General features: G+C 43.2%; 1 protein-coding gene across 11 annotated transcripts in view; it reads left to right on the top strand.

Moving 5' to 3' along the window:
* LOC123773583 (RNA-binding protein Raly) overlaps nt 1–26002 on the top strand; it is a 713369-nt gene that overhangs the window by 506259 nt on the left and 181108 nt on the right. For 6 of the 11 annotated variants that reach the window (XM_069312447.1, XM_069312454.1, XM_069312452.1 and 3 more), the window contains one exon: nt 12659–12733. The exons of the other annotated variants lie outside the window; for them this stretch is intronic. In XM_069312447.1, the coding sequence (XP_069168548.1) occupies nt 12659–12733 (75 nt within the window). The remainder of the gene's footprint in view (nt 1–12658; nt 12734–26002) is intronic. 11 annotated transcript variants of the gene reach the window in all.

Raw genomic sequence — 26002 nt, 5'->3', positions numbered from 1 at the left:
CTCTCTCTCTCTCTCTCTCTCTCTCTCTCTCTCTCTCTCTCTCTCTCTCTCTCTCTCTCTCTCTCTCTCTCCCATTGACTGTATCCCACTGTATCATCCTCTCTGTATCCCGGCTCACCCGTCATTCTCTTGTTGATACAGCATGTGTCACCGGCGGTCCACAAGAGAGACAGTACAAGCAGGCAGCTTTAAAGCGCTTGCATCTCCCTCGCTGTACCACGTCCTCGCTGCACGCACGCACGCAAGCACACACACACGCACGCAAGCACAGTCTGGGGACGCTCACGGAATATTTGACGCAAGTCACGCAGGGAATTCGTGAATCGTGACCCATCAGCAGACAAGAGAGATGAATCGCTGTTGCATGCTGCAGAGTTGCGTGCAAGCACACGCAAGATATGCTTATTGAGTGCGTACGTGCGTATAAGATAGTACAGTTTTCCATATCAATCGATACACAGAAGTACATTGTACGAGCAAGCAAGCAGGACTAGGCAAAGGTTACAAGCAAGCAAGCAAGCAAGCAAGCAACACCAGACGCAGGCTTGAAGCATACAAGTAGTGATACAAGAACAATACGTGAATGACCAGGAAACATACAACGTTGTCACAACTTTCACTAAGGTTTCCAGAAGGTTGTGGGAATGATAAGTTGTGAAAAGGTTTCAACATACATTCGAGCAACTTTGAGTCCCAGCATGGTAAAAAAAAAATAATGTATATAAATTGGCTACAATTGGCTTTACTATTACAAATAAATTATTATTTTACAAGTCATAGATGGTCTAGTGGAAGAGTAGGCGACTTGGCAATGCTTAGGTCACAGGTTCGCATCCACCTCATTGCCCTAGTGGAGTTTCTCATAGGCTTTACTAATATTTTCTTCCATATATATTAAAAATACGTTGTTTTCTTTGGTATAAAGGTAGAACAGTTTGACTTATTGCCCTATAATAATGATAAATGATGTATATAATGATATATATATATATATATATATATATATATATATATATATATATATATATTATTGGTTGTTACAAATGTGTAATTAACCAAAGAGAAGATAATGTTGAGGCAATTCTCTAACTTCAAAATAAATTGAGGAAAGAGAGTCGAGTAACTACTTGAAACTGCAACCAATATCTATACGAGTAAATGCATTAAAGAAAGAGCAGTAAAGTAAGCAGTAAAGTAAGCAGTAAAGTAAGCAGTAAAGTAAGCAGTAAGAGCAGTAAAATATAGGTACCTGGGTGTTAGTCAGCTGTCACGGGCTGCTTCCTGGGGGTGGAGGCCTGGTCGAGGACCGGGCCGCGGGGACACTAAAGCCCCGAAATCATCTCAAGATAACCTCAAGAAGACTGAAATGAAACGAACGAAGGAATAGCAACAATAATGGAAGAATCAGGCATAAAGGGATAAGTAAAAGAGAGTATAATATATGGGGAGAGAAGAGGAGGGAATAGAGAGAAAAGTAGCGAGAATAGCAGGAAAAGAGAGGGAGGAAAAAAGGGTGCAAATTATAAACATGATAACGAAGGGGGATACGAACGTTAGTCTCAGTTACGAAGGTGAATACGGTCTCCATGCAGCCAGTAATCTTGTAAGAAGCTTCTATATTTGGTAACCGGTTTGTGAGGGCCCCCCACCGGTGTGTGTGTGTGGGGGGGGAGGGGGGTAGGGGAAAGACAGTGCTACAGTGAATGTTTCACTGTACCTGTATCTAGATAGAGGGCCACTTAAGTACGAACCAGTAATCCACCATAACAAAATATATTCTTATCACTGACATGTTAATCAAACCTCCCTTTCCTTTCTTCCCCTCCCCTTTCCCCCCTTCCCTTTCTCCCCCTTCTCCCTCCCTTCCCCTTCCTCTCACCCCCCCCCCCCCTATGCATGCTTTTAATGAGAAGAGCATGATGATTCTGGCCCTATAAACATTAAAATTGGGGGTGGCCATGCAGGAGATAGTGACCCTGCATCAGAGATGGTTGGCACCAGAAGCTATGGCACCAGAGGCTATGGCACCAGAGGCTATGGCACCACAGGCTATGGCACCAGAGGCTATGGCACCACAGGCTATGGCACCACAGGCTATGGCACCACAGGCTATGACACCAGAGGCTATGGCACCAGGGGCTATGGCAAATGAGGCTAATGTATCAATTTGCTATCCAATTCTATACAAAAAAAAATTGAGAGTAGGCCTCTTAGAGTTCCTTATGAACGGACTCCTAAGGTACTTTTGTTGTTCGAATTATTGATAATTTGCAGGTGGAAGGATAGTTTCATTGGGCACCTATCCCTTCCCTTCATCCCCCCCCCCACAACCACCACCAATCCTTGGGTTTGAACGCTTCTAGGTAAGCGAAACAGTTGCATTTCTTACGAAGTGGCAAATCAAGAGAAAGGGGCTGTGTAATCAGCTCCCTGATTGGTCCTATATTCCCCCCTCCCCCCCCCCCCCTCCTCCTATCCCTTAATTTTCACCGAGGGCCAATCAGACACATTGCCTATCGCATTACGTCATCGAGCGCCACGCTTATTGGCTTATATTTCACCTGGCGACCAATCACAGCAGGCCATTATGTCACCTAAGCTCAGTGGCTTGACATGTCAAATGACTCAACCACGAAAGTGGCCTAAGTTCTTCTTGAGTCACTGTCGCCTCATGACAGTGACTCATGTCTCCGGCTCATGTCAGTGGTCACTATCCGGCTCTTGAGAGGTTAAAAAGAAGCTGGGATATGAGGACAAGAAGCTGGGATATGAGGACAAGGAGCTGGGATATGAGGACAAGGAGCTGGTATATGGGGATAAGGAGCTGAGATATGAGGACAAGCAGCTGGGGTATGAGGACAAGGAGCTGGGATATGAGGACAAGGAGCTGGGGTATGAGGACAAGGAGCTGGGATATGAGGACAAGGAGCTGGGATATGAGGACAAGGAGCTGGGATATGAGGACAAGGAGCTGGGGGTATGGGGACAAGAAGCTGGGATATGAAGACAAGGAGCTGGGATATGGGGACAAGGAGCTGGGATATGAAGACAAGGAGCTGGGATATGGGGACAAGGAGCTGGGATATGAGGACAAGGAGCTGGGATATGAGGACAAGGAGCTGGGATATGAAGACAAGGAGCTGGGGTATGGGGACAAGGAGCTGGGATATGGGGACAAGGAGCTGGGATATGAGGACAAGGAGCTGGGGGTATGGGGACAAGGAGCTGGGATATGGGGACAAGGAGCTGGGATATGAGGACAAGGAGCTGGGGGTATGGGGACAAGGAGCTGGGATATGGGGACAAGGAGCTGGGATATGGGGACAAGGAGCTGGGATATGGGGACAAGGAGCTGGTATATGGGGACAAGGAGCTGGGATATGAGGACAAGCAGCTGGGATATAGGGACAATGAGCTGGGATATGAGGACAAGGAGCTGGGATATGAGGACAAGGAGCTGGGATATAGGGACAATGAGCTGGGATATGAGGACAAGAAGCTGGGATATGAGGACAAGGAGCTGGGATATGAGGACAAGGAGCTGGGGGTATGGGAACAAGGAGCTGGGATATGAGAACAAGGAGCTGGGATATGAGGACAAGGAGCTGGGATATGAGGACAAGGAGCTGGGATATGATGACAAGGAGCTGGTATATGAGGACAAGCAGCTGGGATATGAGGACAAGGAGCTGGGATATGAGGACAAGGAGTTGGGGGTATGGGAACAAGGAGCTGGGATATGAGGACAAGGAGCTGGGATATGAGTACAAGGAGCTGAGATATGAGGACAAGGAACTGGAATATGAGCACAAGGGTCCTAAACATGCCAGAGGAAATCAATTCTCCCCAACCACTTAGACCATCGGGGATCGAACGCTGGCCTGCAAGAAGAGTAACCGCCGCTCAACCAACCAATCCCAAGTAGCAGACTCGAGTAAAACAAAGTGATTAAAACCAAAAAAAAACAGAAAAACTTAACTCCTTACATAAAAGTTCCAAGTGTAGATATCATAAGATATCTACATATGTATCCCACCCATGATATGTAGATATCTACATATGTATCCCACCCATGATATGTAGATATCTACATATCATAAGATATCCTGCGACTGAAAGGCGGGGCTTGGGAGCTAAGGCTCATCCTAAACACACACACTACCTGGTACTCCAACTACACCCTCGTTACCTAGTGGGTAATGACAAATCTCCCCCCTAATGGGGTTTTAATATACCTACCTTAAACAAAGGGTTTAATGTACAATTTGAAATATAATAGATTCAGATTAGGGAATAGGGAGATCATAAGGGGTGAGAGTGGGAGGGGAATGACCTTTTTGGTGTCACTGGTTCGAATCCCAGTGCCCTTGGGGGGGGGAGGGAAAAGAGGGGGGAAAGGGGGAGGGTTGAGTGAAATGATGTTGTTGCAATTACATGTGAGTATGGGGGGTTATTGGGGGTTGTGGTGGATTATGGGGGGGTTGTGGTGGATTATGGGGGGTTGTGGTGGATTATGGGGGGTTGTGGTGGATGATTGGGGGGTTGTGGTGGATTATTGGGGGGTTGTGGTGGATTACTGGGGGGTTGTGCTGGATTATTGGGGGGTTGTGGTGGATTCTTGGGGGGTTGTGGTGGATTCTTGGGGGGTTGTGGTGGATTCTTGGGGGGTTGTGGTGGATTACTGGGGGGTTGTGGCGGATTCTCTGGGGGGTTGTCACTTGGGCTGGACGGTAGAGCGACGGTCTCGCTTCATACAGGTCGGCGTTCAATCCCCGACCGTCCATTAAGTGGTTGGGTCACCATTCCTATCCCCCGTCCCATCCCAAATCCTTATCCTGATCCCTTCCCAGTGCTATATAGTCGTAATGGCTTGGTGCTTCCCCTCCCCCTTCCCTTGAGGGGGGGGGTATGTGTATGTGTGTGTACGTAAGTGCATTTTGTATGTGTGTGTACGTATGTGGATTGTGTGCGTGTGTGTACGTAAGTGGATTGTGTGCGTGTGTGTACGTACCAATGTAATGACACCTATGTGTACATAATCCTGCATTAATCACTGCACAATGTAATCTGTGATCAAAATTTAAGGGATTAACGACCATGTTGTCGTAAATCCTTAGTTAATGAACACTGTCCGGTGTTGCGTCACGTGGTCGTTGTTTGCGTCACGTGGGGGTAGTTGTTTGCGTCACGTGGTGGTTGTTTTTGCGTCACGGGGCGTTTGTTGCGTCACCCCCCCCCCTCCTCCTTCCTGGGGTACCTGTCATTCCGTGACGCATAAGCGTCATCCCTTGACACATGTATATCATCCCGTGACACTTGAATCATCCCGTGACACTTGAATCATCCCGTGACACTTGAATCATCCCGTGACACTTGAATCATCCCGTGACACTTGAATCATCCCATGACACTTGAATCATCCGTGACACATATGCCCAACATTCCTGGCACTGTGTGTGACCCAGCTTTGAGGCAGCGCACCTGTTGGCACTCCTCCAAGGTGGCACTGATGCTGTCTGATCTATCTGGGTGAGGAAGAGGGAGAGGTGATGGGATGGGGGAGAGAGAGAGGGGGGATAGGAAGAGTAATGGGATGGGAGGGATAGGGAAATTGATGGTGTTGTGGGGCATTGGGGGATTTTTGAGTTAATGTTAATTTTTTTTTTCACTACCTGTGAAGGTAGTGAAAGAGTAAGGGAGCCGGTCGGCCGAGCGGACAGCATGCTGGACTCGTGATCCTGTGGTCCTGGGTTCGATCCCAGTCGCCGGCGAGAAACAATGGGCAGAGTTTCTTTCACCCTATGCTCCTGTTACCTAGCAGTAAAATAGGTACCTGGGTGTTAGTCAGCTGTCACGGGCTGCTTCCTGGGGATGGAGGCCTGGTCGAGGACCGGGCCGCGGGGACACTAAAAAGCCCCGAAATCATCTCAAGATAACCTGAAGATAACCTGTTCTTGGCTACCTGTTCTTGATAACCTGTTCTTCACTTGGTGCCCGAGGGTGTGTTACTCAGAGACGTTGGTGATCTTGGTAACATCCAAGAGAGAGAGAGACAGAGAGACAGACAGAGAAAGGAGACCTTTCTATCTCGCACGAGCATCGAACCCTCGATCCCCGATTGCGAGTCGAGAACGAAGCCAACTATACTACGAAGCATTAAGTCTTCTGGTGGTAGTTCTTCCCTTCATATTGGCTTCTTGAAGCCTTTTTTTCGTGTGTGATAGAAGGCTTCCTCTTGCATTGGGATTCTTGTGTGTGTTCAAATGTCTCTCTTCTCGTCTTCCCTTCCCATCTCTCTCTTTCCCCCCTTCCTTCCCCCCTTCCTTCCCTCTCCCTGGCTTTGGTGGTGACACGGTCTACGGACAAGAAATGGATTGGCGGTCGCAAGGAATTGTTACCTGAGACAGCGGAGGGAAATTGGCACAGCAACAGGGGAAATAGGGAAGAGGCTGATAAACGGGAGAGAAAGGAAATTGGCACGAGAGAGAGAGAGAGAGAGAGAGAGAGAGTGAGAGGGAGAGAGAGAGAGAGAGAGAGAGAGAGAGAGAGAGAGAGAGAGAGAGAGAGTGAGAGGGAGAGAGAGAGAGGGGGAGGGGTGAGAGAAAGAGGTTGTGTTATAGAGCGAATTCAAAAAGTCATAAATATGGAATTGCAAGAAAAAAACACTACGTGTTAATATGACCTTGTCTGTCTCACCTCGCGTCTCTTCTTAGGCCTAAGGAGGCCTATGGGAGGCCTACTCGACACTTATAAAGCCACAAACGGGCTTTATAGAAACTTACTTTAGAATGCCCGAAAATTCCTTTCAGTTTATTTAATTGCTTTAAAAGCATGTTCGACATATGTATTCGCCCAACAAATCCTGTCTAACATAGTTTATAGGACCGAGCTTTAGATCTTGGGCCCTGGCTTTAGAGTTATCAGTTGTCTAATACAGTCAGCATTGATTCCTTGATTTTTTATCGACAATGTTTCCTTCTGAAACACACAGAGATCACACTAACGTGATGCATCGTAGCTCAGTCGATTAAGGCAGTGTCTGGGATGCTCCCGGACGCAGGTTCGAATCCTCGTCACGGCCCTTGTGGATTTGTTCATTTCCTTCTGAAATTTTAGGTGGATGAGCTGTCTCTCATTTTCCATTCAAAATTATTATATTTTGTTTATTGGCCTCAAACTGAGGTGTTTCCTCACATTCCTGTGTCTCATCAGTGCTTCTGGTTCTCATACATGTCCCTGTCCTTCCTCACATTCCTGTGTCTCATCAGTGCTTCTGGTTCTCATACATGTCCCTGTCCTTCCTCACATTCCTGTGTCTCATCAGTGCTTCTGGTTCTCATACATGTCCCTGTCCTTCCTCACATTCCTGTGTCTCATCAGTGCTTCTGGTTCTCATACATGTCCCTGTCCTTCCTCACATTCCTGTGTCTCATCAGTGCTTCTGGTTCTCATATATGTCCCTGTCCTTCCTCACATTCCTGTGTCTCATCAGTGCTTCTGGTTCTCATACATGTCCCTGTCCTTCCTCACATTCCTGTGTCTCATCAGTGCTTCTGGTTCTCATACATGTCCCTGTCCTTCCTCACATTCCTGTGTCTCATCAGTGCTTCTGGTTCTCATACATGTCCCTGTCCTTCCTCACATTCCTGTGTCTCATCAGTGCTTCTGGTTCTCATACATGTCCCTGTCCTTCCTCACATTCCTGTGTCTCATCAGTGCTTCTGGTTCTCATACATGTCCCTGTCCTTCCTCACAGCTCCATGTGTCTCATCAGCATGTCTTTCAGTGTCTGTTTCAGCGACGTTGCTTGTATGTCTCATTTCTGCTAGTTACATTTAATATCTCTCAGTCAGTCCTGGTAGCTCAACCCCCTCTGTTCTTGGACCAGTTGTGCTGTAAACGTATGTATTCTCTCGTAATTCTTTGTGGGGTTCCACACAGGTGCTGCATACTCTAGCACTGGTCTGGCATAGGTTGTATGTTGCATTTTTCATTCAATCAATGTTTAGATGCCTGAAGGATATTCTGCTGTTGATATGAGATGTTTATTTTGTCAACTCGAAAAACTTTTCCTCTAGCGAGAGGAAAAGTTTTTCCTCAGAGAAAGGAAAGGAAAAGGAATCGACACACTGGTCGATTCCTTTCTGTATATATTGTTCCTTAGGTCCTCTTATCCTTGTCCCTGTTCTCATGACTTTACATTTGCATGGGTTGAAGTCTATTAGCCACTTGCCCGATCATATTTGCAACTTATACAAGTCATCCTAGAGCCTCCTACCTGCTTCATACGACCTGCCTATTCACAGACGACTCAAACAACCCAACTATCGAAGGCCAACCTCAAACGACCCAACTATTGACAGACTCCTCAAACGACTCGACTATCGACCGTTGTCTTAAACGACCCAACTATCGACAAACACTTCAAACGACCCAACTATCGACGCACGCCTCAAACGACCCAACTATGGAATTACACCTCAAACGAGCGAACAAGCAGAAGTCGGTATTGCAAGGTGAGATTGGGCTGTTTGGGACCCTGTACCAGTGGCTTGTGTTAAGTGCGATTATCAGCAGGAACTGGTTACTAATATCACCCTTATTGACTCCTTGAGACACCGTAAGTGGTAGTGGTGATGGTGGTTGGGGTAACCAAGGTGGTAGTGGTGGTGGTGGTGATGTAGGTGGGTATTATGAGGAGGTAGTGGCAGCTGTGTTTGTGGAGGCAAGAGTTTGACATTGAAGCTGGTACTATATATGTGTGTGTGTGAGTATGCAAATTAGAATGGCCGCCAGGATATGGAATTATACTTGACAAGATGGCTGGCTGGCTACCTGACTGGCTGGCTGGCTGACTGGCTGGCTGGCTGGCTGGCTGGTTGGCTGACTGGCTGGCTACCTGGCTGGCTGGCTGGGTGACTGGCTAGTGGGTTAACTCTCTCTCTCTCTCTCTCTCTCTCTCTCTCTCTCTCTCTCTCTCTCTCTCTCTCTCTCTCTCTCTCTCTCTCTCTCTCTCTCTCTCTCTCTCTCTCTCTCTCTCTTCCTTCGTGTTTTCTCATGCTGCTCCTTCTCTCCTTTATGGTGCTTCACGATTAGCTCTGCTGGCTAACTGCTGAATTGCGGGGGACAGCACTTAAACCTGATTGTTTACTGGCTGTTCCATTTTACGAGAGAGCTTGATATCACCCGCCACAGCAAACGTCGAGGACAAGCCAGGAGTCTTTCGAACGCTTTTCAGAACCACCAGTGTTCGGATATTGAAATCTCATTATTTGCAGTTCCTGCGTTCGGAAAGTTTGTGTTTGTGTGTTTGTGTGTGTGTGTGTGTGTGTGTGTGTGTGTGTGTGTGTGTGTGTGTGTGTGTGTGTGTGTGTGTGTGCCACGAGAATATATATATTTCTTGCTGTGTTCTAAGGCGATTTTCAATTTTCAAAGTAAAATCGCAAAGCGGTTTTTCGGTTTTAAGATGAAACTACACCAACTCCAACCTTGCTTCTCTGCAATTTAAGCTTTCATTTAATACTCAAAGATAAAATTTCATGTAATTTAGAAAATGAAACTTTCAGTACTGATGTCTCGGTGTGTTGGACGGAGCTCTATGTTGTCAAGCAGGCAGACAATTCAACTATATCTCAGTTGATCAGGCAGACAATTCAACTCATCTCAGTTGATCAGGCAGGCAATTCAACTATATCTCAGTTGATCAGGCAGACAATTCAACTCATCTCAGTTGATCAGGCAGACAATTCAACTATATCTCAGTTGGTCAGGCAGACAATTCAACTATATCTCAGTTGATCAGGCAGGCAATTCAACTATATCTCAGTTGATCAGGCAGACAATTCAACTATATCTCAGTTGATCAGGCAGGCAATTCAACTCATCTCAGTTGATCAGGTAGACAGTTCAAGGCTTCCCAAGCAACGAAATACTCTTTGATTGAATATTAAAATAAAATTTGCATGATAGTTTTAAAGCTTACACCTTTCTTGAAAACGGATTGTAGTCATGAGGCGACATATTTCAGTTCAGAAACTCATCGGCAGCTGTATTTGGAAATGCTTTATTTCCCCCCCTTTCTTTACTAGCTTTATTTCCCTTTCTTTACTGGCTTTATTTCCCTTTCTTTACTGGCTTTATTCCCCTTCTTTACTGGCTTAGTAAGACACTCGCCAGCAGGTCTTCAAGTCCCCGAATACGATTCTCAGACTCGTGCAAAAAAAACTCTACTATAAAGACCTCCTTAAAAACAAGTCTTAAAAACAAATGAAAGCTGTTTGGTGGTGCTGCGCATTCTGGCCTTCTGCCTCTGGCGCCAAATAGTTAGGTGTTGTAAACATTTTCTCGCGTTATTAACCAATAACAATCAAGCAACCCGTCCTCCAAAAAAGGTTTCAAAACGTCGATAATTCGGTGCATTTCAAGTGTCATCTCATGACCTAACTGGCTAAGCCAGAGAACCCAAAACAGAAAACGGAAAAGTACGACACTTTCGTTAGCCGCTGCCATTTTCTAGTACGATAAAATGGTTGGTTTTAAGTAACGCATACGAGCGAATAACGATGTTGTTTGTAAGGGGACAGGTTAGATCAGCAACGATCACATATATCAACCCGTTCTCGCACTTTCTTACAGTCAATATTGACTTATTAAATACGTGCATATGTGACATACTAAACATACTAGTTTACCTTGAAAAGCTTCATAGAAAACACCGACCTTACCTAACCTTCTTAGTATGTTAAGATAAGCATTTTATTGCTTCGTAATTACAATTATTACTTAACCTATTATAGGTATAGGTTAAGTAATAATTGTAGTTACGAAGCAATGAGATGCTTATCTTAACATACTAAGAAGGTTAGGTAAGGTCGGTGTTTTCTATGAAGCTTTTCAAGGTATACTAGTATGTTTAGTATGTCACATATGCACGTATTTAATAAGTCAATATTGACTATACGAAAGTGCAAGAACGGGTTGCATATATTCTAATTTGCAACAAAAAGTAAAAATATCTATAATTGTGCCAAATTGCATTGCAGCTAATCATATTATTATCTGCACTAGTGTCTTAACTAGTTTCTAGAGAACAAAAATTACTAGCATAGTGCAAATTGGAACGCCTATAATTATACTAGTTTGCACGAAACATATATATATATATATATATATATATATATATATATATATATATATATATATATATATATATATATATATATATATATATATATATATATATGTATATGTCGTACCTAGTAGCCAGAACGCACTTCTCAGCCTACTATGCAAGGCCCGATTTGCCTAATAAGCCAAGTTTTCATGAATTAATGTTTTTTCGACTACCTAACCTACCTAACCTAACCTAACCTAACTTTTTCGGCTACCTAACCTAACCTAAGCTATAAAGATAGGTTAGGTTAGGTTAGGTTAGGTAGGGTTGGTTAGGTTCGGTCATATATCTACGTTAATTTTAACTCCAATAAAAAAAATTGACCTCATACATAATGAAATGGGTAGCTTTATCATTTTGTAAGAAAAAAATTAGAGAAAATATATTAATTCAGGAAAACTTGTCTTATTAGGCAAATCGGGCCTTGCATAGTAGGCTGAGAAGTGCGTTCTGGCTACTAGGTACGACATATATATATATATATATATATATATATATATATATATATATATATATATATATATATATATATATATATATATATATATATATATATATATATATATTTATATATATTGCACGAAACTATTTCTCTTCTTTACAAACAGAACTACATAATTTTTTTCTTTCTCTTATATGTATTCAGTTACATAGATAAGTTGGATGACGTGATCCGGCTTTAATGCACATATTATTTGATTATAGACGAATTAGAGTTTAATACAGTTTAATGCTAAGCGTTTAAAGGTATTTGTTCAATTGCTGTGATAATTCATCTTTGTTGCAATGAGTCACTTGTGTTGTGACTCATGAGATGAGTTATGAGTCAAAAATGAGTTATCTATGTTGTGCCTTGTGCTCCTAAGTCTGTGTTATGAGAGGAAATGTTGTGTGTTTACAGAGTTGGGTTATAGCTCTATAGCCCCTTATATGAGATATCTCACTATCTCATCTCATATAAGAGGCATCTTATATGCACCATAGCGTGTTCTGGCTGTTACTTGACGGGGCAAAGTTACGGGGCTCACCATAGCCCGTGCTACTTGGAACTTTGTTCCGAGTAGCTGAATCTATAACAATATCATTGACAAGGTTGTGGTTTCTGTGTATGAATACTTGGCGTAGTTGTGGCGTGTGTAGGGGGGATTACTTGTCATGTGTGGGGGATTACTTTGCACGTGTGGGATTACCTTGGCGTATGTATGGGGTCACGGGACACTGATCACTGGCTGTTATCTATAACAAATTAAACTTTATTTGTTGTTCTTTGGTTATAATTCGTGAATTTTGCAAATAAATCCCGTTTTTGCTCTTCGGAATTATTTTTGGCGAGATAATTCGCGTTTAAGCGTTCATTCGCGTTTATTTTTTATAGGAATTTGGTTACAACTTTAGTCAATTAATATTCAGGAAACCTGTGTAGTTATAATAGAATATTTAGGCCGTTGACTAATATTAAATAAGATATTATATTGCGATTTACAGGTAGTGGAAAGGGGCACTTAGGGGGCCGCTCCTCTGGTCCATGTATACTGTCTCCGCTACGCCAGCACCCTGCAAGTCAGTGTCTTTGTGGTTTACATTAGTTTACATTGGTACCCTTCACCACTACCCCTCTTCCTCCAGTCCAGTATACCGTTACCTCTCTGTACCAGTTTTCTTGCAAGCAACCCGTTCACTGTAGTGGTGTCTCTTTTTGGACTGTGTACTGTGACTGTTTCTTTATTTTTTGACTACTGTGTATGGGGGGGGGAACAGTGTCTCTGTTCGTGTTGTAGCTCGTTTGGGGTTGTTGATGTCACTGCTATCTTTCTTGTTATCAATTTTGTTACTTCTGCAATTTTATCAATATCACTGTCTCTCCACTTCATCACTGTGCTACTGCCAGTAGGATAACTATCACTGACATTATCGCTAGTAACATGCTTCTACCAGTACTATCACCACCAACACTACCACCACCAACACTACTACCACCAACACTACCACCACTATAGTCATAACCACTAACCACTATGTCATCTGTCAACCACCATTACCATCACCTACCGACAACCACCACAATCAACCCACTCTTTGAAAGCATGATATCAACCACCACAATCAACCCACTCTTTGAAAGCATGATATCAACCACCACAATCAACCCACTCTTTGAAAGCATGATATCAACCACCACAATCAACCCACTCTTTGAAAGCATGATATCAACCACCACAATCAACCCACTCTTTGAAAGCATGATATCATCCACCACAATCAACCCACTCTTTGAAAGCATGATATCAACCACCACAATCAACCCACTCTTTGAAAGCATGATATCAGTTATACTTTTTTTAGGTCACTTATAGTCATTAAGTAATAAAAACACACTTAACACAATAAGGAGTAAAACACTTAATAGTTTATAAGTATAAGTGTTTTAAATTCAGATGTTGCATGCAATTGCTTCCTGTGCCCACTCAATCCTCCCTCCCTCCCTCTCCCATAGACCCATTCGTTAGCTGGGCTTACCTAAACCTATTTACCTATCCAAACACGCACATTCGTTAGTAAAGGAATCCTCCATATAGGAATATTCGATATATATATATATATATATATATATATATATATATATATATATATATATATATATATATATATATATATATATATATATATATATATATATACTATCTACCACCCGCTTATCGTTAGCTGGTAACGAATAAGTCTGATAACGGACTCTACCTGTTATTCCAAGATCGTAATTACACACACACACACACACACACACACACACACACACACACACACACACACACACACACACACACGCACGCACACACACACACGCACGCACACACACACACAACTCCTTAATAAAGGTGGATGATAAAGATAGCAGCGATAAACAAGGAGTGGGGGGGAGGGGGACGATAACAGCGCCGTTATCAAGGACCATTTAGCCCAAGTGAGTAGTTTGTCGAGCTGTAATTCTGTGCGCATAATTACCTCCAACTTTCGTTACCTACGACGTGCAGGAGCGAGAAGTTTGGTGCTTTTGTTACCAACTATCAACGACGCCGTTAGTGGAACGTTTGTCTTAAGCCCGAAACGTTTTGGCGGCCCGGAACGTTGTTTTTATCTCTCATGCTTCAAAAACAAACGTTTTGTTAGTGTTTGAATGTTGTTGTATAAGATTCGCTACTTGGAACAAAAATGTTCTAAGTAGCACGGGCTATGGCAAGCCCGTATTGGAGAGTGATGGGGTGGTGGCTTGTCTGGTGATGGGAGGAAGGCCCTAACTACCTCTCAGCCTTCCAAGCACTAGTTCAAGGGGTCAGCAACGCAAACTATTTTAATTAAATCAGAGGGTGTGCTGGCGAAGTACACAACCCCCCCCCTTCCCCCCCTCCTCTGAAACCCCCCTCATCCCCTCCCTCAATCCCCCACTCCCCCTTCTCTTGATTTTCATTCTCCTATCTATCTTTCAATCATAATTTTCTATCTCTATTTCTCCATTTTTTTCAACCTATCGCTTATCTCTCTCTCTCTCTCTCTCTCTCTCTCTCTCTCTCTCTCTCTCTCTCTCTCTCTCTCTCTCTCTCTCTCTCTCTCTCTCTCTCTATTTAATCCCTCTCTCCTCAATAACTCCTTCCCTCCCCCCACTATTTTCTGCCTATCTGTCTTTTATCCATCTTCTCCTGTCCCATTAAATACGAAACAGCTACGTCAGATATATATATATATATATATATATATATATATATATATATATATATATATATATATATATATATATATATATATATATATATATAAATATATAATATATATATATATAATATATATATATATAATATATATATATATATATATATATATATATATATATATATATATATATATATATATATATATATATATATATATATATATATATATATATATATGAGTGTAGCAGTTTACTTAGTCTACAGTGCTCTACCTGTGTTCCGAATTGTCATTTTACAAGCCCAGTTTCTACCCAGAATTCCCTAAACAAGTAATTGCATCTATGTAAACAAAAATTTGGTGATTTACACAACAAAAAATAATTTGTTTACACTTTTCAGCTGACGCGAGGAGGATGAAAAGTATTAAAAAGTACCGAAATTCGAGCGTAAATATAACTTTTGTAGCTTAAAAAAAAAAAAGTCGTGTTTGAAAACAGGAAAAAAATAACTTTTATGAAAAAAAATCTTTTATGGTTCGAATGAAAAATACATAATGGGAAACGCTGTATCTGGCGTCTCTGTAACCTAAGTTTTTCAGGTTCTGTAAAATATATATATATATATATATATATATATATATATATATATATATATATATATATATATATATATATATATATATATATATATATATATATATATATATAATCATCTCGTCTAATTTCAATATTTTAATCCGTCCAGTTTCGTTTTCTTTTCATGCATTTTATTGCAAAATTTGCAAGTTTTTCTCTCTCTCTGGTGGGGGGGGGGGGGGGCAACTGCATTTTGTTTTTCCACAGTTTTCCCTAAATTTTGTATTGTTTGGCTTGCATTAGACCTAATTGCATGTGCAATTCGCTGCCTATCAGCCTTGGGCACTTACTGCCCCTCGCTCCAATCTAAGCAACTTTAAACCTCGCGAAAAAAAAATGAGAAACTGTAAAGGATAAAATACTTAATTGTGGCATATGAAACTTTGCTTGTGAAAAATATAATGTGAGTATGTTCCGGGGATTGTGAGGTGGGGTTGTGAGGCAGGGGTTGAGCTGGTCTGTGAGGGGATTTTGGGATAGTTGTGAAGGGTTGTGAAAGGTTTGTGATGGAATTTGAGATATTGTGAGGGGTTTTGGGGGATTGTGAGGGGTCTTTGAGAGGCTGTGAGGTATGGTGAGGGTTTGTGAAAGTGAGGGATTGTGAGGGCGGAATGTGTGGGCCTGTGAGGAACTGTGATTAGTTGTGAGGTGGGTTGTGAGGATCTGGAAATGGTTGTGAGGAGGTTGTATGGGGTTAAGAGCTATTGTGAGTGGATTATGAGAGACTTCACTCATACAGTGCAAGTGTGAGGAGTCTCTCTGAGACCACAACAATGAGAAAGAATAATTATGGTGCCCTCAGCTGCTCAAATTCGGTCACACACACACACACACACACACACACACACACACACACACACACACACACACACACACACACACACACACACACACACACACACACACACACACACCAGCAAAACTACTATTCCTCTTGGGCTGGACGGTCGAGCGACCGTCTCACTTCATGCAGGTCAGCGTTCAATCCCCCGATCGTCCAATAGGTGCTTGGGCACTATTCCTTTCAATCCCCCCCCCTCCCCCATCCCATCCCAAATCCTTATCCTGACCCCTTCCTAGTGCTATATAGTCGTAATGGCCTGGCGCTTTCTCCTGTTTACTGGAGAAAGCCAAATCTCTGTCTACGCACGACAATTCTGTCTACGTACGACAATTCTCTGTCTACGTACGACAATTCTCTGTCTACGTACGACAATTCTCTGTCTACGCACGACAATTTTCTGTCTACGTACGCCAATTCTCTGTCTACGTACGACAATTCTCTGTCTACGTACGACAATTCTCTGTCTACGCACGACAATTCTCTGTCTACGTACGACAATTCTCTGTCTACGTACGACAATTCTCTGTCTACGTACGACAATTCTCTGTCTACGTACGACAATTCTCTGTCTACGTACGACAATTCTCTATGTACGACAATTTTCTGTCTACGTACGACAATTCTCTGTCTACGTACGACAATTCTCTATCTACGTACGACAATTCTCTGTCTACGTACGACAATTCTCTGTCTACGTACGATAATTCTCTGTCTACGTACGATAATTCTCTGTTTACGTAAAGCAAAGGAAATCCCCTTAAAAAATATGAATGGTAGTTACCATAGCAAAAGACACTTCAATTGCTTGTTGAGGTGGTTGAGTGCTCAATAAAGTGCTATATACAAGAGATAAAATATCTAAATTACATTTACTTGGGCTCTTTGAGACTCGAACCCTGAACCCGACCGAAGCTCACATTTTTTTAATCTATTAGCCCTGGAGGTTTCAAGAAAATGTATATATGCTGGTTACTATTGTATACATGAATAGCAACGTCTTTGATAGAAGGAACTATTAGAAGAATGCATCAGGCAATTACGACTATGTAACACTGGGAAGGGATTAGGATAAGGATTTGGGATGGGACGGAGGAAAGGAATGGTGCCCAACCACTTTAACAGAATGGTGACCAGTCACTTGTGGTAGAAAGTGAGCTAAAAAAAATTTTATCACTGGTTCTTATCTCTCTCTCTCTCTCTCTCTCTCTCTCTCTCTCTCTCTCTCTCTCTCTCTCTCTCTCTCTCTCTCTCTCTCTCTCTCTCTCTCTCTCTCTCTCTCTCTCTCCCCAGTGGACCAAAAGGCCCCATTGTATTAAAAAAACTATCAGTAATATATATATTTTTCCCACTATCTACATAAAACATCATATTACAGAAACCCTGTAGCTGTGAAAGGTATATTCCCTAAATTCACTTGAATTTTCCAAATCCTCTTTCGCGAGATCCCTTCAGAGGCTCCTATACATATGATAGGAACATATATACACACACATGATTCCGAAGGCATAAATGTATTTAATTATTGCTGTAACTCTGTTGTGTAGTCTGCTGTAACGGTGTCACCAGGTTACAGTTACAGGAGGGGGTGAGTTACCTCAGTTAGCTGTAGCTAGGAGTCACTCAACGTCACAGAGACGAGTGTATTTCATTCACTCTATACGTTAGTCAGTATAGTTCCTGTATAGTCTTCACCTAGAGGTCAAACTCTCTAGGTAACAAATTTCTTTTCGGTATATTTAGTCGTATTAAACATGTGATAGTACTGAAAACTAGAAAAACATTTTATCACCGGGAAGGTTAAGCTGTATACAAGCTCTGTAACGCTGTTCTTGAGCTCTGTAACTCTGTACTCGAGCTCTGTAACTCCGTTCTCGAGTTCTGTAACTCTGTACTCGGTGCTTGAAACAGAAATACAGTGAAAGGCACCGTAACACAGGCATGGTAGTCGAAAGAGACTAGAGTCATTATAGACCAGTATTCAGTCATCTTAGCCCAGAGAGGCGAGACACCGTAGCCCCCAAGAGGTCATCGTAGCCCCCCAAGAGATCATCGTAGCCCCCAAGAGGTCATCGTAGCCCCAAGAACCAACCATCGTAGCCCTAATTCACTAAGAGTCCTAGCTGACGAAAAATTCAGTGTTCTTTTTCTAATTCAGACTCGGTTCTAATTCAGTCCTAATTTAGAGCATTCAGGCACCCTAATATACCCCACACACGATAAAACTTTTGTTCTCGATAGATTGTTTGCCTGTTCCTTTGTTCTTTGCGCGATTATATCAAAGAACTAATGACATTTTAAATGGCTCGAATATTGATTCTCTGACCTTCCTAGGTAGTGATAAATTTCGGAATTATTCGTACTGTCTAAACCGGGTTGTTGGAGTTAATGACTGTCGTTAGAGCAATTGAGGATTTGGGGATTTTTTTGTTTGTTTTTTGTTTGTTTTTAGAAACGTAGTTTAAAGTGTAGTTGTTGTGTTTGATGTTTAATAGGCGGGGTTGGTGCATGTATGATTGGTTGTATGTCTGTGTATACATGTCTATGTGTATATATTTGTCTGTATATTTATACGTGTCTATATATGTCTAGTTTTTATGGTTTTATGTGTTCATAGTTGTATATTAATGTATTCTTTTCCTGTGTATTGTATTGCTGTATATCGGTGTGTGTATATGTGAGTATAGAGATATTACCAGAGTGAAGGATACCTAAGAATTTAGTAGTCTCTCTCTCTTTGTCTGTCTGTCTGTCTCTCTCTCTCTCTCTCTCTCTCTCTCTCTCTCTCTCTCTCTCTCTCTCTCTCTCTCTCTCTCTCTCTCTCTCTCTCTCTCTCTCTCTCTCTCAACCCCCCTAACCGGCACAGCATCAAACTCCACAGCCGTCAACAAGTGATTATAAGAGCTAGAAATGCGTCATTCGTTGCGTCATGCACGTCAAAAGATTACTGCGTCACCTACGCAGCAGTAAACATTGCGTCACACGTTTGCAAGTTATTGCGTCACGCAAATGAAGCCATTTAGCTGCCCCGTCACGCGCGTATACTTACCGAAGTGTGTATGTGTGTGTGTGTGTGTGTGTGTGTGTGTGTGTGTGTGTGTGTGTGTGTGTGTGTGTGTGTGTGTGTAGCACTTAAGAATTTCCTTAAGTGCTTTCGTATTTAATAATACATCTTCAGAAGGAATCTTTCATTTCCTTCTAAAGTACTTAAAGAAATTCCTGTTTCAATTCTTCCTTCTTGGACTGACACTGTTATATATATATATATATATATATATATATATATATATATATATATATATATATATATATATATATATATATATATATATATATATATATATATTCTCTCCTGTTTGGCCATTTACAAGACATAACAATAGATTTTTCAATCACAGAAAAACCAGGGAAAATAAATGGGCCATTTCTGCCAAGCTGGACTTTTCATTACTATTGTTGGGGGATTCTACACACTGCTTTCATCATCGGAGGAATGACTATGAAAGCAGAGTGGGATTATTTACCTAAAGGTGCTCGCTAAGATGAGCTTGCGGTGTCGAGTATTAGCTCCTGGTCCCGATGGATGAGCATTATTTAGTTCAGTGCAATGAATATCAACGGTTTCTTTGAAGGTTAATTAGAAACAGGTGGCTGTGGCAGGTGGCTACCGTTACCTGTGGCAGGTGGGTACAGTTACCTGTGGCAGGTGGCTATCGTTATCTGTGGCAGGTGGTTATACCGTTACCTGTGGCAGGTGGCTATACCGTTACCTGTGATAGGTGGTTATACCGTTACCTGTGGCAGGTGGCTACCGTTACCTGTGGCAGGTGGCTACCGTTACCTGTGGCAGGTGGCTATACCGTTACCTATGGCAGGTGGTTATACCGTTACCTGTGGCAGGTGGTTATACCGTTACCTGTGGTAGGTGGTTATACCGTTACCTGTGGCAGGTGGCTACCGTTACCTGTGGCAGGTGGTTATACCGTTACCTGTGGCAAGTGGTTATACCGTTACCTGTGGCAGGTGGTTATACCGTTACCTGTGGCAGGTGGCTACCGTTACCTGTGGTAGGTGGCTACCGTTACCTGTGGCAGGTGGCTATACCGTTACATGTGGCAGGTGGCTATACCGTTACATGTGGCAGGTGGCTATATCGTTACCTGTGGCAGGTGGCTACCGTTACCTGTGGCAGGTGGCTACAATTATCCAATCCTGAGTTTAGGTGTGAGTGGTAGTTTAAGTACTCGGAATGTGCTTAGTTACACATATCTACACCAATTCTTGCAACAGCCTACACTGCCTCAGCCTACGCCAGCCTACACTGCCACAGCCTACGCTCAAATGCCTCTTTACTTGACTTCCTCGGGTTCAAGAATTCTCGTTTTGGTAAACGAGCGCTGACTTCAGCTGCAGAAACAGGTGTAATTCATCTTGTGCAGCTGTGGCTGACAGCTGCTCCTGTTGCTTGCTGGTGTGTGTGTGTGTATGTGTGTGTGTGTGTGTGTGTGTGTGTGTGTGTGTGTGTGTGTGTGTGTGTGAGTGCTGTTTCATTTTCTGGTGGACCTAATGTTGCTCCATCTGATGTAACTTGCTAACAGTCACAGTTTGTTCGATCTCAAAATAGCAGTAATGCTTTCTCATCTCGGTTGAGCTGTCTCTCTTGTACTCTTTCAATCTTCTTTTCCTTCTCTTTTTCTTTCTCTTCTCTCCTCGTCTGTTTCACCTTTCCTTTCGTCATTATTGTTACTCTTTCTCTCTCTCTCACCCTGTGGTCTTCTCTTTAATTTTCCAGTTTTCTATCATGTCTCTCTCTCTCTCTCTCTTCTTACCTTTATTTACCCTCTCTATAATCATTTCTTTATTCTCTCCCTATTCCATCTTTATCCTCTTTTTCATCCTATTTTCTCTGATTTTTGTTTTATCTCTTTTCTGCCTCTCCTCCTCTGTCATCGCTCTTTCCCTTCATCTACCGTTTCTCTCTTTCTCTCTCTTCTCTCTCTTTCTCTCTCTTCTCTACCTTCTCTCTCTTTCTCTCTCTTCTCTACCGTCTCTATCTTTCTCTCTCTTCTCTACCGTCTCTCTTCTCTACCGTCTCTCTCTTTCTCTCTCTTCTCTACCGTCTCTTTCTTTCTCTCTCTTCTCTATCGTCTCTCTCTTTCTCTCTCTTCTCTACCGTCTCTCTCTCTTTCTCTCTCTCTTCTCTACCGTCTCTCTCTCTTTCTCTCTCTTCTCTACCGTCTCTCTCTCTTCTCTACCGTCTCTCTCTTTCTCTCTCCTCTCTCCCGTCTCACTCCTCGAGTCATCAGGACTCGGAGGACAAACACTAGAGTCGTTCATAATTGCAGTTGTCGGGGATATTGAAGTGTTGACGTTACTGTGTCTGTCTGTTGAGAGGGTGAAGAGGGGGGTGAGGAAAGGGGGGGTAGGTGAGGTAAGGAGGGAGGGAAGGGAGAGAAGGAGATATTTATGAGGTAAGGGGAGGTGAGATGTTCGAGGGAGGGGGGAGGTAGAGGGTGAGGTGATAAGGGGGGTTAGGGGGAAAGAGGGTCAGGAGAAGGGGGGAGATGGGGGTACCTTTGGTACCTTAGGTTTCTGGCTTTGTGCTCCAAACTATCTCTAATTGAGGGACACTTTATTTATTATTTTCACTTTCACCTTTTTTTTGGGTGTATTTCTGTATCTTGTTTCTTCGTTGTTATTATTTTCCTCTTTATTCACTCCTTCTTTCTCCTCCTTCTTCTCTTCCTCCTCCTTCTTCTCTTCCTCCTCCTTCTTCTCTTCCTCCTCCTTCTTCTCTTCCTCCTCCTTCTTCTCTTCCTCCTCCTTCTTCTCTTCCTCCTCCTTCTTCTCTTCCTCCTCCTTCTTCTCTTCCTCCTCCTTCTTCTCTTCCTCCTCCTTCTTCTCTTCCTCCTCCTTCTTCTCTTCCTCCTCCTTCTTCTCTTCCTCCTCCTTCTTCTCTTCCTCCTCCTTCTTCTCTTCCTCCTCCTCCTCCTCCTGTCACCAGAGGTCACCTCAGTACGGAGCCACAAGAAGCAGTTTATGGATAACAAGCCCGGTACCTCCTTTCTCGCGTTCTTCGCTTTTTTTAGTGTTTCTTCACAACGTTTTTTCTTTGTCAGCGTTCTGTACTGTTTATTGCGTTCACTGTGTTTTTTTCTATTCCCTGCGTTCTGTATTTTTTTGGGCTACCAGCGTTTTTTGTCATTTCCTGTTGGAAATTCTGCTAATCTTGTAAATTATTTCGGAAGAACATCAGAAATATAGCGATGTAAACAGTTTGTTATGCACTGAACAGGACAGGTTGTTTACACAACAACCCACCCCCCCATTAAACCCCCTATCTTCCATATCCACCCCCCCTTTCCCCCAATCACCCCTACTTTGCCCCATAAACACCCCCTACCCCCTACCACCCCTACTGAACGTTAACTCTTGGCACAGGAATGGCATTTGGTCGTCAGATGCTTGTTGGCTGTCAAGCTTAGTGCTTGACGGTGTCTTCAGGGCAAGAAGGGGGAAGGTAGGGGGGGAAGTAGGGGGGGGAGGGAAAGTGGGGGGGGAAAGTGGGGGGGAAAGGGGGGGAAGGTGATTGAGTTGGGTTGACGTCGCTCGTCAGCTCTCAAGCTAAACTTTTGGTAATTATCTTTATTAAATTGTCTCAGGAAAGCCCCCAAAAATAAATTTTTAGAGTAGTTGCCCCAAAATTACACACTACTATCTTCCACTTCTCACTACTGACTACCACACTACTCTACTGTCTAAGAATACGACACAACATGCACTCAATCTTTCATTCCACTACTCCACCCCTACTCAAAGTCCATCCCAGGGGCCTGGTAGCCTGGTGGATAGCGCGCAGGACTCGTAATTCTGTGGCGCGGGTTCGATTCCCGCACGAGGCAGAAACAAATGGGCAAAGTTTCTTTCACCCTGAATGCCCCTGTTACCTAGCAGTAAATAGGTACCTGGGAGTTAGTCAGCTGTCACAGGCTGCTTCCTGGGGGGGGGGTGTGTTGTGGGAAAAAAAACGTAGTTAGTAAACAGTTGATTGACAGTTGAGAGGCGGGCCGAAAAAGCAAAGTTCAACCCCCGCAAACACAACTAGGTGAATACTAGGTGAATACTCTACTATCACCACCTCCTTGCTACCCACACACCCTCACTATCCCACCCCCATTTCCCCACGCCCCCATCCCTACTATATCACTCATCAACCCCCACCCCAAACACCCCCCCCCCCCCCCCCCCGAGCTTCTCAATAGCACCAATCTCATCAGAGCTCCTCCAAATATCAATTAATCCACGCAACACATGCTACAGCCAAGACCGTGCTAACCCACACATGCTCGATGGTCGAAGCACACCTCATCAAGCTTGCATTTAATGACCCTTAATGACCGCAAGCGCTTAGGAGGCTCTGAGGCCTGCCAATTCACTCTCCAGAACCGACTGTATCGAAGTCTGAATCTTTAATTACAGGCCGCGATTCTAAACACATTTAACGATCCAATTATGCCAGGGGGTCCAATTGGTAGTTCAAAAGCCTAATTAGAGCAGCGTGATTGACAGGCGGGTGTTATAGGATCACTGAAGGATGGTAGTGAAGGATGCTGAATTGGCTTCCTCTCGCCTAAACTACTTCATTCAGTCGTTCCCACTTATTTATCGCTTCTCGATTTTTCTTAGGAATTTGGAAAGAAGAGAGAATGTCGTTATTTACCCAGGGAAAAAGATTATATCCCAAGTACTTGGCTGTCCTTAAAAACCATTTAACTGGAATTGAATGGCAAGAAATAGACAAATTACCTATTAAATCCCCCCCTTACCCCTCTCTACCCACCCATTTTTTCCCCTTTGTCCCTTTACAAATCCCTTCCTACCTGCCCCCCCCCCCAACCAACGACATACATTACCTGTCGCCCTAAGAGGCTGTATAATAAATCTGATCGGATACAATAGTGTAGGTGAGTAATACACCTTGTAACTCGTATTGAGATGTGCAGTATCTCTCTTCTTGCTCTGTAGCGATGACTAAGAGGGTTTGAGGGGGGGAGGGGGAGGGGGGGGGGAGGGGGAGGGGGGAAGGGAGGAGGGAGGGGGGATGGGGGGATGTTTTGTACCTATGAGGGTGATGTGGTTGGGGGATTATACCAAGGAGTTGTGATGTGGTGGGGAGATTATACCAAGGAGTTGTGATGTGGTGGGGTGATTATATTGATAGAGTGAAAAGAGGGAGAAAGTTATGCTTAACAAACACAATACCAAGAAAGCTATATTGTCTAGAAACAACCATGTTCATCAAAGATGTTATTCCTCTAACTACGAGATTATTAATTATAGTTAATATTCAAAATGATGCAATTATATGGCATAGTTGCATCGCACGAGGCGATACATAGCCAGGAACTAGCATTCGTATGCCTTCTTGAGGTTATCTTGAGATGATTTCGGGGCTTTAGTGTCCCCGCGGCCCGGTCCTCGACCAGGCCTCCACCCCCAGGAAGCAGCCCGTGACACCTGACTAACTCCCAGATACCTATTTACTGCTAGGTAATAGGGGTATCAGGTTGAAACAAACTCTGCCCATTGTTTCTCTCCGGCACCCAGAATCAAACCCGTGACCACAGGATCACGCATCCAGTTTTCTATCCGCTCAGCCACCGGCTACCCCCCGCGCCTTAATAAAAAAAAATGACCAGAATGGATTCAGCAACAATCCAGGTAACTTGTTAACCATTCAGGCCCACTTAATGAGCCGGCCAGGTAGGTAATTGGAACACCAGCACTTAATCCAATAAGACGGCCAGGTGAGACGGCAGTGGAATCATCAGTCGATCCACTTAATTTGAAACACCTTCACTGGCCTTGAGAGGAAGCGTGAGATCGCCCAGGGTCTGTTCCACTTGTTCCACCTGTTCCACCTGTTCCACCTGTTCTAACAGAGACAACAGACAACGGAAGATGCCACCAAGGACGCCAGAAGAGGCTCAAGGCGACGATAAAGTGTGAATACATAGTGACAGATAACGTCAGAGAGCTTTGATAGGCCAGACGAAATATATGGAGTGTTGGCGCAATTTTATTTGTTTTTTTAAACCATAGTCTTTATTACAAGTGCGTGTGTGACTGTTTGTGAGTTTAAGAAGTGCGTTTGTGCATTCCAACCAGGCAATTAGCGTGATCTTCAGCTCATCAGAGGATTAACACAAAGGAAAAAGAAATTCTCTAACTTTTCATGACACCATTATTCATGTCTTCAGCGAAAATTGGCAGATTAGAATATACCAAAACGATGAAAAACAAAGTGAGAAATGTCAGAATGATTGAAATCAAATGATATTCTTCAGCTGTGTCTAGGCTTGATAGGCCTGATCTCCAGCACCTAATCATACAAGAATATATATTATTAGGCACAGAGGTCGTACTTGCTGAAGGTAGATTGAGATGGAGTGAGAGAGAGAGAGAGAGAGAGCAAGCGAGAGAGAGAGAGAGAGAGAGAGAGAGAGAGAGAGAGAGAGAGAGAGAGATAGAACAATCGAGAGAGAAACTCATGCCAGTTTGAACCTATGTAGGAACTTTGTGAAAAACTATCCAATTAATAATAGTAAATATATATATTTATATATGATATAATTTAATTAAATGATGA

This window comes from Procambarus clarkii, chromosome 72 (genome assembly GCF_040958095.1).
Source record: "Procambarus clarkii isolate CNS0578487 chromosome 72, FALCON_Pclarkii_2.0, whole genome shotgun sequence".
Classification (NCBI taxonomy): Eukaryota; Metazoa; Arthropoda; class Malacostraca; order Decapoda; family Cambaridae; genus Procambarus; species Procambarus clarkii.
The sequence above is the reverse complement of the archived record's forward strand: the minus strand, read 5'-3'. Positions and strand labels throughout refer to the sequence as shown.